The sequence below is a fragment of the Larimichthys crocea genome, chromosome XI, assembly GCF_000972845.2.
Source record: "Larimichthys crocea isolate SSNF chromosome XI, L_crocea_2.0, whole genome shotgun sequence".
Classification (NCBI taxonomy): Eukaryota; Metazoa; Chordata; class Actinopteri; family Sciaenidae; genus Larimichthys; species Larimichthys crocea.
In genome coordinates, this window is record NC_040021.1 from 629,743 (window position 1) to 644,927 (window position 15,185).

The 15,185-nt window shown below is 41.7% G+C and overlaps 3 protein-coding genes across 4 annotated transcripts in view; 1 reads left to right on the forward strand and 2 right to left on the reverse strand.

Annotated features, from left to right (window-relative positions):
* Nucleotides 1-8,289: 8,289 nt before the first annotated feature.
* On the reverse strand, nucleotides 8,290-9,680 carry LOC104937740 (uncharacterized). Its single transcript, XM_027284683.1, has 5 exons — nucleotides 9,614-9,680; nucleotides 9,177-9,321; nucleotides 9,009-9,034; nucleotides 8,712-8,833; nucleotides 8,290-8,425 (listed from the first exon to the last, which is right to left on the reverse strand). Exons 1-5 carry the CDS (start codon nucleotides 9,624-9,626, stop codon nucleotides 8,327-8,329), a joined length of 405 nt encoding a protein of 134 aa, XP_027140484.1. The 5' UTR covers nucleotides 9,627-9,680; the 3' UTR covers nucleotides 8,290-8,326.
* A 129-nt stretch (nucleotides 9,681-9,809) lies between these two features.
* Nucleotides 9,810-15,185, reverse strand: part of LOC113746939 (uncharacterized) — a 39,914-nt gene continuing 34,538 nt past the window's right edge. Inside the window, exons 8-10 of the mRNA XM_027284679.1 lie at nucleotides 11,319-11,515; nucleotides 11,126-11,171; nucleotides 9,810-10,112 (exon numbers count right to left, since the gene is read on the reverse strand). Coding sequence (XP_027140480.1) covers nucleotides 9,979-10,112; nucleotides 11,126-11,171; nucleotides 11,319-11,515 — 377 coding nt within the window. The 3' untranslated portion in view covers nucleotides 9,810-9,978. The remainder of the gene's footprint in view (nucleotides 10,113-11,125; nucleotides 11,172-11,318; nucleotides 11,516-15,185) is intronic.
* Nucleotides 14,095-15,185, forward strand: part of znf512 (zinc finger protein 512) — a 51,425-nt gene continuing 50,334 nt past the window's right edge. Inside the window, exon 1 of one of the 2 annotated variants that reach the window (XM_027284656.1) lies at nucleotides 14,095-14,157. The gene's annotated coding sequence lies outside the window, so the exon portion shown is untranslated. Of the gene's footprint in view, nucleotides 14,158-14,814; nucleotides 15,059-15,185 lie in introns of those variants that run through there. The other variant, XM_027284655.1, reaches the window with a different exon arrangement.

Consider the following 15,185-nt stretch of genomic DNA (forward strand, 5'->3'; position numbering starts at 1 on the left):
ACAGACATTCAGGAAAACCTGTTTAAAAGAGCTCTTGTTCATTTTATGGTACGTTTTAGAGCTTTGCTGCATTGTCGACTTCCTGTTGTTTGTTCAACACATTCAACAGCACCAAAAACTACAAGCTCCAAAATGCCAGGGAGTTAAATCAAACTTAATTTCAAGATCAATAGAACCAAATTAAGAAAATCATCTTTAGTTTTCTGTAAAGAGGCGAGGCAGAAACTCTGACAGCTTGTGTTTTCTTGTGTTCAGTCGATTTAGAAATGAGTAATCGACCTTGAAATATAAAATCTCACTTCCTTCTTAATCTGTTTTGCATGTATCACTTACAAAGTGCTGGAGGAAAAGCAGAGTCAAGAGTACGGCTGCATAAACCATCACGAAAAATAAAAACAGCACGAGCGCAAAGAGAACTAATTTGTAATGACTGGAAAATAAAATAATAAAACAGTTAAGAATTAAATTAATTCACTGCTGTTAAATTAAACTCACTCTCAAAGTAACTAGAACTACATATTAGCTACGTAACACGCAACACTAATGTTGACTGAATAATTACTGTGTTTTACCACGTTATGAGACTTTGTGTCTCTCACGTGCGAGGCCATGTTACTGATTGACAGCTCATGCTCGGTGTGGCGGCTAATCCAAAAATGGAATGAAAAACGTGACTCGTCGTCAATGAGATCTGGGTGCTCAGACAAGCCACCTGTAACAACACCCACCTGTCAATCAAAGCGCCCATGCATAACTTAACCTTAATATAATGTGAAACAGGTGAGTTGTATATAATTCCCCCTCAGTACAGTTGTCATGAACGGGGAGGAAATTAGCTACAGAGAAAAACTTTTTTTGTACCAGGCTGTAAACATGTTTATTTCTGCTGTGGAAACATGGGGACTTATGGAGACTGACTCACTTCTGGAGCCGCCTCAGTGGACGTTAGAGGAACTGCAGGTTTTGGACTTCTTGTGTTGATTCACTCAGAGACACAGACGTTGCTGCTCGGGCTGTACTGTATAACTGCATTCAGTTTTCTGCACTAGGTGCGATCTCATCTTTGAGGGGAGGAACGTGTTTATGATGGAGTCAAACATTTCTGACAACGTTGCACACTCTTGACCCTTTGTTTCATTGACAATAATGTAAGCGTGCTGTGCAAACACAGCTCTTCAATGCTGCATCATGTATTTTGTGCCTCTTTTTCACGAACACACAGGATAATGGTTTAGTCGTGTCACATTGAATCGGATACGGTGTGCTTGTTAATGTCAGCGTGCCACCTGTTGACCTCTCTTCAGCTCAGTGGGCAGCTACTGTAGGTTACTCCCTTACTGCGACTCAAACAGCTTGCAGCACTCTAAACACACCACTGAGACACTCTGTCTACCCATTACGGGCCGCTTCAACATACGAGTGACCGAATTGTGAAACCTTCAGGTGTGCTCGTACTACAGTGAACGGCTGCTATCGGGTTTGAATAAAGTGACTCGAGGTCCTGAAAATGTTGTTAACCATCATTTTTAAATGGAATAAACCAAGGACCACACCAAACATAAACTAAAAAATTTCTGCACAATCTATTAATGAATAGATTTCCTCTGTCCTATATGAATTGATCACTTGCACTGACGGGTGGATGCTGATGTCTTGTCACCTGTTCAGATATTTAAAGATATTTTGACTAACTACTGACCTCACTGCAAAGAAACTTGGCATAGATACTCAGGAGAATCCAGGCCAGAGTTTTGATACTGAACTTTAGTTTTTCAGATGTAGTTTTTTCAGAGGATTTATTTTTTCAGTTTCAATCTTTTTTTTATTTTTTACTTTCAGATCAAATATTTTCTTTATAGTTTCAGACTTTTTATCTTGATCTGGCATGGTGGAATAATAAATGACTGCCTAAGCGTAGGTACGTCGAGGTATAGTTCATGTACTTTCTATACGCCACAGTCGTGTGATTACGCAGTACAAGAGAATTAAAAATGCCAGATTTGCAGTTCGACAGTCCAAACTATAAATGTTGAGGTTTCTCGTCTTCCACATGCCACAGCGAAGGCATCATGTATCCGGTTGCGATGGCTCCGTCTGGGATATTACTCCTGCTTAACAGAGGATCAGTCCTGAGGACTTTGGTCTTGACCAACACTGTCAGAAATGAGTTTTAATAAAGAATTTAATTTTTGTAGAATTTGTGTAACCGAGACTCAGTACGGAAGGGAGACGAGATGCAAATCGAATATCTGAATAATGTTATGAATTACCAACGGCGACCTCCGGGCTGTGAAGTGAGCCAACGTGAACTGGAGCTTCTTTGGCAACAGCCGACTTAACAAATCCAACAAAAACCCAACGATGCTTTGACTGGTCATGCATGGATAGTTATTACTTCATAAGATTACAGATTACAATCCGGCAGAAGTTCAGGTCAGAGTCTGTGACTCAAACTGATTGAGGGGCCCTGTTCAACCATGATATTCAATGAGGTTTGTTTAACCCTGCTCACTGGAAGCTGCCCAGTACAACCACAGTCATCTGGTCTAACTGGCAGTAAACAGAGGCTTGTATACTATATATTTATACTGTTATAGTCATCCTGTATTTCTTCTCTAAACTGCAGAGACCTTCTGCACTCCATCACCCTCAGACTGAAACTGTCCGATGGTCCATCGTAGACTTTCATCCACAAAATATATCTCGCCCTTTGGCTCAGATTTCCCTAAGTCAGTGGCCTCATGACCTTTTCATCTAGTTGTCTGTCGAATGATTACCTTTCCTGCCCTTGGCCGAGTGGTTAAATGTTTTTTTTATGTTCTGGCTTTGTCAGTTGGGCGCACTGAGGCAGCAATAAATCACTTAAACCTTGAAACCATGTTTTGTTTTTCCACTGAGCACTCGACCCTCCTCAGCTGCCGTTAGGCAAAGATTCTATCATGCACAAGAAATATTAAACCTAAATGTCCGAATGTCGTGTGAAATTTACTCATTTTTCAGATTACGCACAACGTATGACGCGCTCACCTTTTGGACGTTTATATGGGCATTAAACGCTTCACTCACCTTGTTTACCACCACTTTTCACACCAGACTCTAAATGCTTTGACCAGCCGTCCATGACGCTTCCTCCTTTTATGGCTGACCTGTCTCCACGCTGTGGATGACTTTCTGTTGTTGCTCTCACTGGTTCCATGACAGCTCAGCTCAAAGCAGTCTTATGTGGAACTAGTTGTTCACCTATTCAGTCAAAATACAGCGCAGGTGTAGTCATACATTTCCCTAACGAGTGCACGGGCAGACAAAAGGCAGCAGAGACCTTTTTACGATCCTGCTGGTGGCATGCTGCTGCTATTAATCATGTTATAGGAGCTCGAGTCAAGCTGCTGTTTCCAGTGTCCAAGTACCACTGGGTGCTGGTACATCCACTGTAACGTTAGTGTCAACACTACAGACTGTCCATTACAGTTTAGGATGCAATGAATATGACATGCATCCTGAATACTCACCAATTATACAGCTACAAATCAATCAAGTATGGATCATTTCTAAAGCAACTTTTGTACCAGATTTAAAACCCTGTCGTACGCTCACACTATGTAACTTTGGGCTCCGGGTCGGAGAAGTACGTAACGCTTTATAGCTACAGTCACACAGCAGCAACTATTTCACTGATTCTGGTGAAACTGGATCATATTTTATGGAGGAATGAATGTTTTCTGGTTTTCCCTCTGATGTCCTCCGGCTGCTCCGCCTCAACTCTCTGGATTTACAGAGTTTTATGATGACGATGAAGACTGTGCAGCTAGTGTGTTGTGTCACATCTGAGCACGTGACGAACTGGTGTTTTTACCAACAGGCTTATGGACTACAGGAAGAAGAAGAGGAGGTAACCAGGCTCAGCAGCTTCTAGGACATATGGCAGAGGAGAGAGTAAATGTGGGACTGACTTTTAGTGGTTGGTGAGAGCTTGGTGAATAAAAAGGCTGAAAGACAGACGCCGAGCTGGGCTGACTGCTGCTGGACGCAGTGATATCAGCTGCTGCTGTCGACTCGTTGTTTTTGATCATAATACTGATACACGAGTACAGCTTTACCACAGTGGGATTACACTCTTACATAATGTTGCTTTAAGGGGCCCTTTCATGCATACTGTGGTTAACACTCTCACATAGAGCTGTGCTGAGGTCACAAACTCATTTACTCCTCCAGAATACGCTCTCCCAGCTGTGACATCTCATGTCCAAAACAGGTCAACAACAATGGTGCAAACTGTCTCATTATGAGTGTGTTTCTCATGCACAAAGTCAACCAGTGAACAATTTGGGTTCCATGGCACAATGTGTTGACGCTGGCTGATCCTATACAGTCCTGCAGACGTCACAGGCGTTCTTAAAACTGCATTATACAAATAGCCGATACATGAGAGCAGCATATTTTTAGATTACTCCCAATCATGAAAATTCCCCTACACACCAGACAGCACAACATGAGAGGGGACTGTGCAAAAACAAAACACCAGTCCTGCACGAGTTCATATTTACACTATGAAAAGGTAACTGAATTTAATACTTCATGTGCGGATATCTCCTTCAACCGCTTCAGTCATAGTTTCAAATAAAAGTTTCACTCCAACAGTAAATCCCTCTGCAGATTATGTTGCCATGAAAACAAATATTACGGTAGATCCTCAACTCCTCGGCGCGATTTAATCCCAGTGTTTTAATTCCAATCTGGCAACGTCACGTGAATGGCTGGTGCTGAGGATATGTAGAAAACCCAGAACACCTCTGGACACCACTGGTAACACTACACTCTTCTTCCACTCTCATTACTTAAATCTGCATTTTTTTTTTTCCCTTGTCCAGAAGTCAAAAAAAACTTTTTAGAGCTCCAAATGTTGTTGTTGTTGTTGGGTTTTTTTTTGGGGGTTTCTTTTTTTGCAAGGTGGTCCAGAGAGAGCTGACTTCCGTCCCAGTGGATGAAGCTGAGGGAGCACGACGAGCCAAGTTAAGAGGTCACTGTCTTTGCCCTTGCTGGTTGGGGGCTTTGGTTGTAGATAGAGCAGCCAGCCGCCACCCCGCCACCCCCCTCTCGCACTCACCACTCTGACAGAATTAGATCGACCACGGGGACTGACGGATGATGGAAGGGAAAGAGGGAAGAGAGAGTTACAAGGTAACTTTATCCCAACAGCCGGTGTCACCGCCGGAGTCACGTGATTACGGTGATTTCACACGACTAAAAATCAATTAGATCTGCATTAAAAGATCCGCCAGCTCGTCTCATCTGGTTCAGATTTCTTTGAATAGTTGATTAAACGTCTGACTCATTAGGTACTGTTACATTCATGCCATGTTTCTGAGCCTCAGGCCCCCCAGTTATTCTTAGAGCAGCTCGCTGCTGCTGGTATTCTGCTTCGCCTTTTTAGGCCAGAGGCGTGACCTTAACACCCCATCCCCCCACCACCAGTCCTCCCCCACTAATGTTAACTAATCCTGCAGACCTCTGCTGCTCGACGCAGAGCTGTCATCAAGTGGAAGAGAGAGAGAGAAGAGCAGAAAGGCTGAAATGTCCACAATATACTCCAGGTTCAATCAATTTGCAGTCTTGTTGGATGGCACTAGAAGTAAACTCCAGGTCTGTTTGTTCATATCAGAGACATACAGAGCATTCTTTAAACCGACTGAGTCATAAAAAGTGTTTACCTGTCTGAAGGTGTGGTGAAAGGCCACCATGGTCCTCCGTGCGTCGTCGCTCTGCATCCCCGATCTCTCCCCAGCAAACCTTTGTCTTCTGCAGGTGTCCGTAGGCTCGGCGTGATGTTTGTCTGTCCCAACTCTGCTCCACCAGCAGACTTAAGAGCTTCTTTCGTCCCTCTGGCCATCAGACTGTACAACAGCTCCCAGTCATGGCAGCAGGGACACAGACAAAGGACAAAATCTGTCTCTGTTTGCATTATTTCCTGGACATTCTGTCATTGTCATTTCTGACTCATGCTGTGACTTTCATTCATCTGTCTACAGCCTAATTTTATCCCACAGTCCTTTAACCTCTTTGTAGTTCTATTTCATATTTTATTTCTATTTTCTTTAATATTTCTATTTTGTTGTTTTATTACTATTTATTTATTTAATTCCTCTGTACAAATTTAATTTTCCATGCAAAAGTCAAACTTCTCTGCAAACGTTCAGATTTTAGCATTTTACGTATGGCTTCTGTGTTATAGGTTGATTCAAATGTATGTTTGTATGTTTACATGCTGCTACTCTCTGTCTATCGATCTATCTATCTATCTATCTTCTATCTATCTCTTATTCTACTCTCTGTCTATCTATCTATCTATCTATCTATTATTATCTATCTATCAAAATTCATCACTGTCATCGTGCCACTACTGTTCCTCACAGTAGGTGTTGTATCTGACCGACCTAAATGAAACTTTGTTGGTGACCAAATGGGATCTTCGACACACAAACATCACTTTGTTTAGAAGCGACGTGACAACTGACGAGAGAGCACACAAATATGACTCATCCTCAGATTGTTCATTTTTATTGATTCTCATGAAGCAAAGACACAGAAATCTTTTTTACGAGATTTTGTTCTTTGGTTAAACTCATAACTCCACAAACATCTATAGCAACTTCACGTTACTGCAGAGGATTACATGCTAACACGGCACAGTTATTTTGTTCCTTCAAGAATTATTCATTGGGATTACGGTGGAGTTGTCGGGTTGTCGGCCATCTCATAATTTCTCCACATCGTGACCACAAATAGGAAACTAGAGCTACACAGGCCTTGATTATGGTTGCAGACATCTAAAAGAAGAAATAAAATGACAACAATAATGAAAAACTTGCAAAAACATGATGACCACATTACTGTTGTGTGGCGATGTTTCTTTTACATCCTTCTGTCTCGTTCAAGGTGCGGTGGAATAGTCAATTTTGCTCAGGAACCTTCTCACTGAGTGAAAATGACCCTGGAGTATTAACGTAGCCACCATGATAAGAGCTGCTTGAACTCTCTGGCTGTTAAGGAAAGGAGCTTCAGTGCTTTCTTTATTATCTCCTTTAGCATAGGATACACAGGACCATCCTTACCAAAGAAAGGAGGTGATAAAAGATCAATATGAAGTCTGTTTGTCGAGTGGACCAGAGGTGAGCGACCATACCAGCGTATCAAACTCTTCATTGACTTCTGTGACAGGTGGACAAAATTCAATTTATTTGATTCTGACGTTGACGATGAAGTCCCATTTTTCACCCTGGTTGTCCCACGTTTTTATATTTCCTGCATGAATATTTTGAATTTGTTTGCTGTAGTACCCACTTTGAACCAACCAGATGTCAGTGTTAGACAAACTTACAAGTTGAATAACAGACACCCTCAATTCTTTTGAAAACAACAAAAAGCACTTCTGGCTTCTTTGGCTCTTCTGGGAGGCATTATGTTTTTTCTTTTGCTTTCATCAGATATTTATAGACTCTTGCACATTTAGTCCCTTGTGTCGTTTTACTTGTTACAGTATGTTTACTGTGTTTTTTGTGTCACCCCCTATGTGAGATCATTGAAGTTGTTTAAATTTGAATCATTTCAGTGACACTTACATGTGAGCACGACAGCACTTTTCACACCCACGAACCATACGCGAAACCACATAACCAGCAGAACCACATGAAAAACAGTCCCGAGCCACATGAACCACCGCAAGAACAACCTGACACAATATCCAGATGCTGATGTCAGCGTGGCTGAAGAGAAACAAACAATCCTATTAGTAATAATGAACTGAAATCATGTGCATTGACTTCAGGACTACGTATATGATCCAATATCAATGATATCAGGCACTCCACATTGTGTGTTGCCTTTTATCCGTAAATCAAATTTTACCTGCGAACGCCAAGAAATTTCTGGACCTCAACCATGCAATAATCATTGCGGGTGACACTTCAGGAGTTCACCCTCATAGATCAGACACGTCCACGGTGAGGTGGACGTCGGTTGTTTCACCAGTCTTCTGCTTTCAGCTATAACATGGTCAGGATTGAAGGTGTGATGCATCACCACCAGGATTATTGGTTTACCAACCGTAAGCGAAGCCAGCAGCAAGAGGAGTAGGAGGGGGAGATACAGTTATTTCGCTTAAAGCGGTCACTGTTGTACAAAGACATTGACCAATCAGTGTCAAGCTGACAACATTTCCTACCTGGATGTTGCTTCTCAGCACTCTCCAGGGCCTATCCGATGTCCTTTCCAACCCGTGAAACAATCGGACAGAAAACCAGCATGTATTCGCCCATTTGTCGCGGAGAGCTCACTTGGGTTTGCCCGATGGATCCGAAATTTTTAACCCAGCCGTGATGAGCCTCGTTAGTTTTTCCCGCCAAGTGAACATAGAACCTCTTCCATGACACTAAACACAGAGAAGATTGAGTCAACATCGAGCCAAATATAGTTTCTGAGTAGACACACCATCAAACCCAGATAAAACGGATCTTGATCTCTGATATGGGAACTGATGATGTGTTTAAAAAGTTTGAGGAACACTCATAAGCAGACACAGAGGAGCATTAGCATTTCGTCAGTCGTGTTTCGTGGTCACTTAGCAATATTAATTTGTAGTCTCACCTACATTTGAGAAAAATATCTGTCTCTTTATCAGCTAAATGCTCCACTGTGTCAGCCAGCTAATCTCTAACTTTGCCTGTCTGCTGTTTGGAGCCAGGTGTGGTCGTGGACGGAGGGTTCTGGTAGCTGTTTCTCTGATAATGTTTCTGATGAGAGCGCGGAGAATCAGTTAAAATAACCCTGAAGAATTGAGCTGAAACAAACCAGGGAAACTATTATCAATACTAATACTGATGGGAGCAGCTTCAGATGATCTGTTGCAATGACTCGTGTGGTTTATTCTCTTTGATATTGAAACTGCAGTCTTGACTTCAGTTTATAGAAGTTTATAGAAAGAAAAAAACAAAACAGTGAATTTGTTTCCTCACCAGTTGCCGCTTCCTCGTCCTCGTCTCTGAGGAGGACATAAAGAAACTGTTAGTCGGCAACATTTAGTTGTTGTTGTTGTAAATGCGTCACATATTACTGTATGACAGCTGCTCTGCACATGACTGAGCCAAACCCATAAAACAAAGATCAAAGAAAAAGGAAATTACCTTAAAGGGCGGTAAGCTGAGGTGTTACCCCGTTGCATGTTGGACATTGAGCAGTTGACAGCCTCAGACAAACTTCGGTGTTGGTCCACAGTCGAGAGCTTTGCAGTAGTTATTTGAATTAGAGCTTTTTGTGCATGCCTTCTCCCTGCAAGTGAAACACTTTCACTTTTGCTTTTAAACGTGTTCACATGTTGACCACTAGAGGGAGTGCAAACACAGAACACAGGAGGCACAGGAGCAGGAAGAGCAGGAGGAGGAGGAGGAGGAGGAGGAGTAACCTCTGAGCACATTTGTGCAACTTTAGAGATCTGACAGATGATATGTGCGTTTTTTTAGAAAACGAAAGCAGCAATGTGGAATGGGAGCAGCATGTAGTTTTCTATTTGTTTGCATGTTTTCACAGGTTAACTTCTTAACACAGTTATCACAGCACACACCTGTGACTGTCATGCGGACATCGTGCCACTACTGTTCTTCACAGTAGGTGTGGTATTGGACCCTGAAATGAAACTTTTGTACACTCAAATCAAAGATGCGTGATCCAAAATTGGATCTTCGACACACAAACATCACATTTGTTTAGAAGCGACGTGACAAACTGAGAGACGAGCTACACAAATATGACATCATCACTCAGATTAGTTCATTTTTATTGATTCTCATGAAGCAAAGACACAGAAACGTTATTTTACAGAGACGTTTTGTCTTCGGTTAAACTCATAACTCAAGCTCCACAAACATCTATAGCAACTTTCACGAGTTATGACGTTACTGCAGAGGATTACATGCAGAACACAGCACATTAATTTTGTTCCTTCAGAAATGATTTATTGGGATCTATGTAGGAGTTGTCGGTTGTCAGCCATTTCCACAATATGTACCCAGATGCCACCAATGCACAAATGAGAGCTACCTTGCATGGACGGTTCCGGACATCTAAAATGAGAAGATAAATAAAATAAGAATAATAATAAACTGTTTGAACTCTGTGGCTGTTAAGGAAAGGAGCTTCAGTGCTTCCTTTATTATCTCCCTTAGCATAGGATACACAGGACCATCCTTTACCAAAGGAAAGGAGGTGATAAAAGATCATCATGAAGTTACTGTTGCTGATTCATCAGATATCTTTGCCATAACCTGCTAATCTGTTTCTATTCGAGTGGACAGGAGAGTGAGCGACCATACCAGCGTAACAAACTCTTCATTTGACTTCTGTGACAGGTGGACAAAATTCATTTATTATTTGAATTCTGACGTTGATAATTAAATCAGATTTTTCACCTGGTTGTCCACGTTTATATTTCCCTGCATGAAACAACGCGGTCAGAGCGCACGGGGAGTATCTAGGAAGTATCTCAGATGAAGAATTTTGTAGTCCATCTTCTGGACTTTGTAGTTTTACCACAGATCACGTCAATATCCGTCTCGGAACACCGTGGTCATCTTCTCCTAAGTCCTAATGAATTCTCCTTCACATCTTTCCTTGACCTCGTGACGTTTTCCATCGAGGAAAAGTGGTTAGGAAACGACTTATAAGGTATGCTAACCTTTTTGATTATTTGACAGTACCCCAAGTCTTAGATAGGAGTAGGTGGGGTCAGACAACGGTCCAATATTTTGAATTTGTGTTGTAGTACCCACTTTGAACCACCAGATGTCAGTGTTAAACAAACTTAAGCTCACAAGTGAATTACAGACATCTCAATTATTTTTGTAAACAACAAATAAAGCACTTCTGGCTTCTTTTGGCTCTTGCTGGGAGGCATTATGTTTTTTCTATTGTGCTTTATCATCAAGTATTTATAGACTCTTCCACATTTAGCTCCCTTGTGTTGATACAGTATGTTACTGTGTCTTTGTGTCACCTACACGCAGCTGCTCTGAACAATTCCCCCCCATGTGAGACTAATAAAGTCGTTTTAAATCGTAATCATTTCAGTGACACTTACATGTGAGGCAGGACCAGCACAATTTCCAGATGCTGATGCCAGTATTCTGAAAGAGAAACAAAAACAATCCTTCATAGTAAAAATGAAATTAAATCATGTGCATGACTTCAGGACTACAGTACTGATCCAATATCATGATATCAGTGCACTCCATATTGTGTGTTTGCCTTTTATCTGTAAATCAAATCGTTACCTGCGAAACGCCAAGAAATTTCTGGACCTCAGACCATGCAATATCATTGCGGTGACACTTCAGGAGTTCACCCTCATAGATCAGACAGTCCACGGTGAGGTGGACGTTTGGGTTGTTCACCAGTCTTCTGCTTTCAGCTATAACATGGTCAGGATTGAAGGTGTGATGCATCACCACCAGGATTATTGGTTTACCACCTGTAAGCACAGAGCAAGAGGAGTTAAGAGGGGAGATCAGTTATTTTGCTTAAAGCGTCACTGGTGTACAAAGACATTTGACCAATCAGTGTCAAGCTGACAAGATTCCTACCTGGATTGTTCTTCTCAGCACTCTCCAGGGCCTCTCCGATGTCCGTTCCAACCCGTGAAACAACCGGACAGAAAACCAGCATGTATTCGCCATTTGTCGGAGAGCTCACTTGGGTTTGCCCAATGGATCCGAATTTTTTAACCCAGCTGTGATGAGCCCCATTAGTTTTTCCTGCCAAGTGAACATAGAACCTCTTCCATGACACTAAACACAGAGAAGATTGAGTCAACATCGAGCCAAATATAGTTTCTGAGTAGACACACCATCAAACCCAGATAAAACGGATCTTGATCTCTGATATGGGAACTGATGATGTGTTTAAAAAGTTTGAGGAACACTCAAAAGCAGACACAGAGGAGCATTAGCATTTCGTCAGTCGTGTTTCGTGGTCACTTAGCAATATTAATTTGTAGTCTCACCTACATTTGAGAAAAATATCTGTCTCTTTATCAGCTAAATGCTCCACTGTGTCAGCCAGCTAATCTCTAACTTTGCCTGTCCGCTGTTTGGAGCCGGGTGTGGTCGTGGACGGAGGGTTCTGGTAGCTGTTTCTCTGATAATGTTTCTGATGAGAGCGCGGAGAATCAGTTAAAATAACCCTGAAGAATTGAGCTGAAACAAACCAGGGAAACTATTATCAATACTAATACTGATGGGAGCAGCTTCAGATGATCTGTTGCAATGACTCGTGTGGTTTATTCTCTTTGATATTGAAACTGCAGTCTTGACTTCAGTTTTGAAGTTTATAGAAAGAAAAAAACAAAACAGTGAATTTGTTTCCTCACCAGTTGCCGCTTCCTCGTCCTCGTCTCTGAGGAGGAGATAAAGAAACTGTTAGTCAGCAACATTTAGTTGTTGTTGTTGTTGTAAATGCGTCACATATTACTGTATGACAGCTGCTCTGCACAGGACTGAGCCAAACCCATAAAACAAAGATCAAAGAAAAAGGAAATTACCTTAAAGGGCGGTAAGCTGAGGTGTTACCCCGTTGCATGTTGGACATTGAGCAGTTAACAGCCTCAGACAAACCTCGGTGTTGGTCCACAGTCGAGAGCTTTGCAGTAGATATTTGAATTAGAGCTTTTTGTGCATGCCTACTTATGAAAAATTACAATTTCCTTGTAACGTCTGTGCCTCGTCTGTCTCACACTCGACGGCTTCTCCCTGCGAGTGAAACACTTTCACTTTTGCTTTTAAACATGTTCACATGTTGACCACTAGAGGGAGTGCAAACACAGAACACAGGAGGAGCAGGAGGAGGAGGAGTAACCTATGAGCACATTTGTGCAACTTTAGAGATCTGACAGATGATATGTGCGTTTTTTTAGAAAAGAAAATGTTTTATTTTATTTTTATTATACTATTCCCCCTTTTGTTGTTTTATTTCATTTATTACCTTGTTCCCTTTCACTCTTTGTCATTGTGCTGTGTCTCATTATTTGCCTATATGATTGTTTAAACGATTAATAAAATTGTATGGAGAAAAAAAAAAGTGTTAGTGAATGCAGCCCAATCCTAATGATTATTAAGATTAGTATCATTGCTGAATCCCTCGTTGTTGTCCTGCCAGCTGGTTTACTTTAATAAAGTAATACATATGAATATACAACTTAGGTCAGTCTGCGTGTTATGGAGGTGTTAGGCTGCCATACAGGCGTGCACCTCGTTAATACAGGCGTGCACCTCGTTAATACAGGTGTGCACCTCGTTAATACAGGTGTGCACCTCGTTAGTACAGGTGTGCACCTCGTTAATACAGGTGTGCACCTCGTTAGTACAGGTGTGCACCTCGTTTGTGTTCAGCAGGTCACAGATCAAACAGTTCAGTGAGCTCAGAGAAAATATTTTCGCAGACTAAATGTGGACTGGAGGAATATTCCGTTAAAATAACATGTTGTTCATTTTGATTCCATCGATCTTTGTTCAACACATTCGGACTTTACAACGCTGTAGAGTTAGGAGTCCAATCTGTCCATGGAAAAATTTACAGCAGATATCTGAGTCACTACAAGACTGAACTGACAAGCCCTTTTAGTGTTTATATGTGCGCTATTTATTCAGTTTGGGGAAACTCCACGATCTCCATGAGCTTAGACGGGACTGGAAAGTTTCTCCGTTGCTAGGGCGTTACTAAGGCCCGGGCTACTTGCTGGAGTAGTGAACAGTTCGAACAGAAACGGCGAGCAAAGAAATGTTTATTTTGAGAGCAAATTGCCCCCAAAACATCAACATCTTTTGATTATATGTTGTATTTAAGTTAGTGATTGTTGTATAATCGCAATATTATTATAATATTGCGTAATTCACCTTTATATACCGTTGTAGTGCCGTGGGGGCGGAGCTAGAGGGGTGGTTGCCACGGTTACCGCTTGCCACCTCTGGAACCTGATTGGACACTCCAGGTGTCACTCAGTTTGATTGACAGTTAACTGCCCGTCTTGTCAAAAGTGGCGCGATTTTCGAAACGCAACCTAAGAAGGCAGAATAAACGTCGAGAAGGAGCCACTCTGAGAGAATACATCGGTCTGAAGTGAGTTTTAAAGTCTCCTGACGAGTCGTTGTTTTAAACTGTTTACAATTTGACAGCAAGTTTAAGAAATTTTGTCCCCAATAGTTCCAACTGTGCGAGTAGGCTAATGTTAGCCTGACGCTACGTAACATTAGATTAAGATAATATGGGAAATCGCATCATAGTTAGCTTTCAGTAACTGTATTTAGAGACTTTAAAGGGGACATATTGTGGAAAAAATCACTTTTTCAGCTGCTCTACACTAATATTTTTGAATCTCCATAGAAACGGAGCAGAACCGGGTGGTTGCCGGGGTTACCGCTTGCCACCTCTGGAACCTGATTGGACACTCCAGGTGTCACTCAATTTGATTGACAGTTAACTGCCCGTCTTGTCAAAAGTGGCGCGATTTTCAAAACACAACCTAAGAAGGCAGAATAAATGGAAAAAATCACTTTTTCAGCTGCTCTACATTAATATTTTTGAATCTCCATAGAAACGGAGCAGAACAGAAACAGCGAGCAAAGAAATGTTTATTTTGGGAGCAAATTGCCCCCAAAACATCAATATCTTTTGATTATATATTTTATTTATGTTAGTAATTGTTGTATAATCGCAATATTACACTTGAGGGTGTGCTTTAACTTATTATTGGCACGACAGTGATGCGGTCCGTTAACGTCACTGAAGTTAAAGCACACACTCTCGTCTAATATTGCTTTATTCACCTTTATATACCGGGTGGTTGCTGGGGTTACCGCTTGCCACCTCTGGAACCTGATTGGACACTCCAGGTGTCACTCAATTTGATTGACAGTTAACTGCCCGTCTTGTCAAAAGTGGCGCGATTTTCGAAACGCAACCTAAGAAGGCAGAATAAACGTCGAGAAGGAGCCACTCTGAGAGAATACATCGGTCTGAAGTGAGTTTTAAAGTCTCCTGATGAGTCGTTGTTTTAAACTGTTTACAATTTGACAGCAAGTTTAAGAAATTTTGTCCCCAATAGTTCCAACTGTGTGAGTAGGCTAACGTTGGCCTGACGCTACGTA

What these genes read in the sequence shown, in the direction of transcription:
- LOC104937740 (XM_027284683.1), bottom strand. An exon ending in GGACGAGGAAGCGGCAACTG is followed by an intron (nt 8,834 to 9,008) that starts GTGAGGAAACAA and finishes GGTTTGTTTCAG; the next exon opens with CTCAATTCTTCAGGGTTATT. An exon ending in CCAAACAGCAGACAGGCAAA is followed by an intron (nt 8,426 to 8,711) that starts GTTAGAGATTAG and finishes CTCTGTGTTTAG; the next exon opens with TGTCATGGAAGAGGTTCTAT.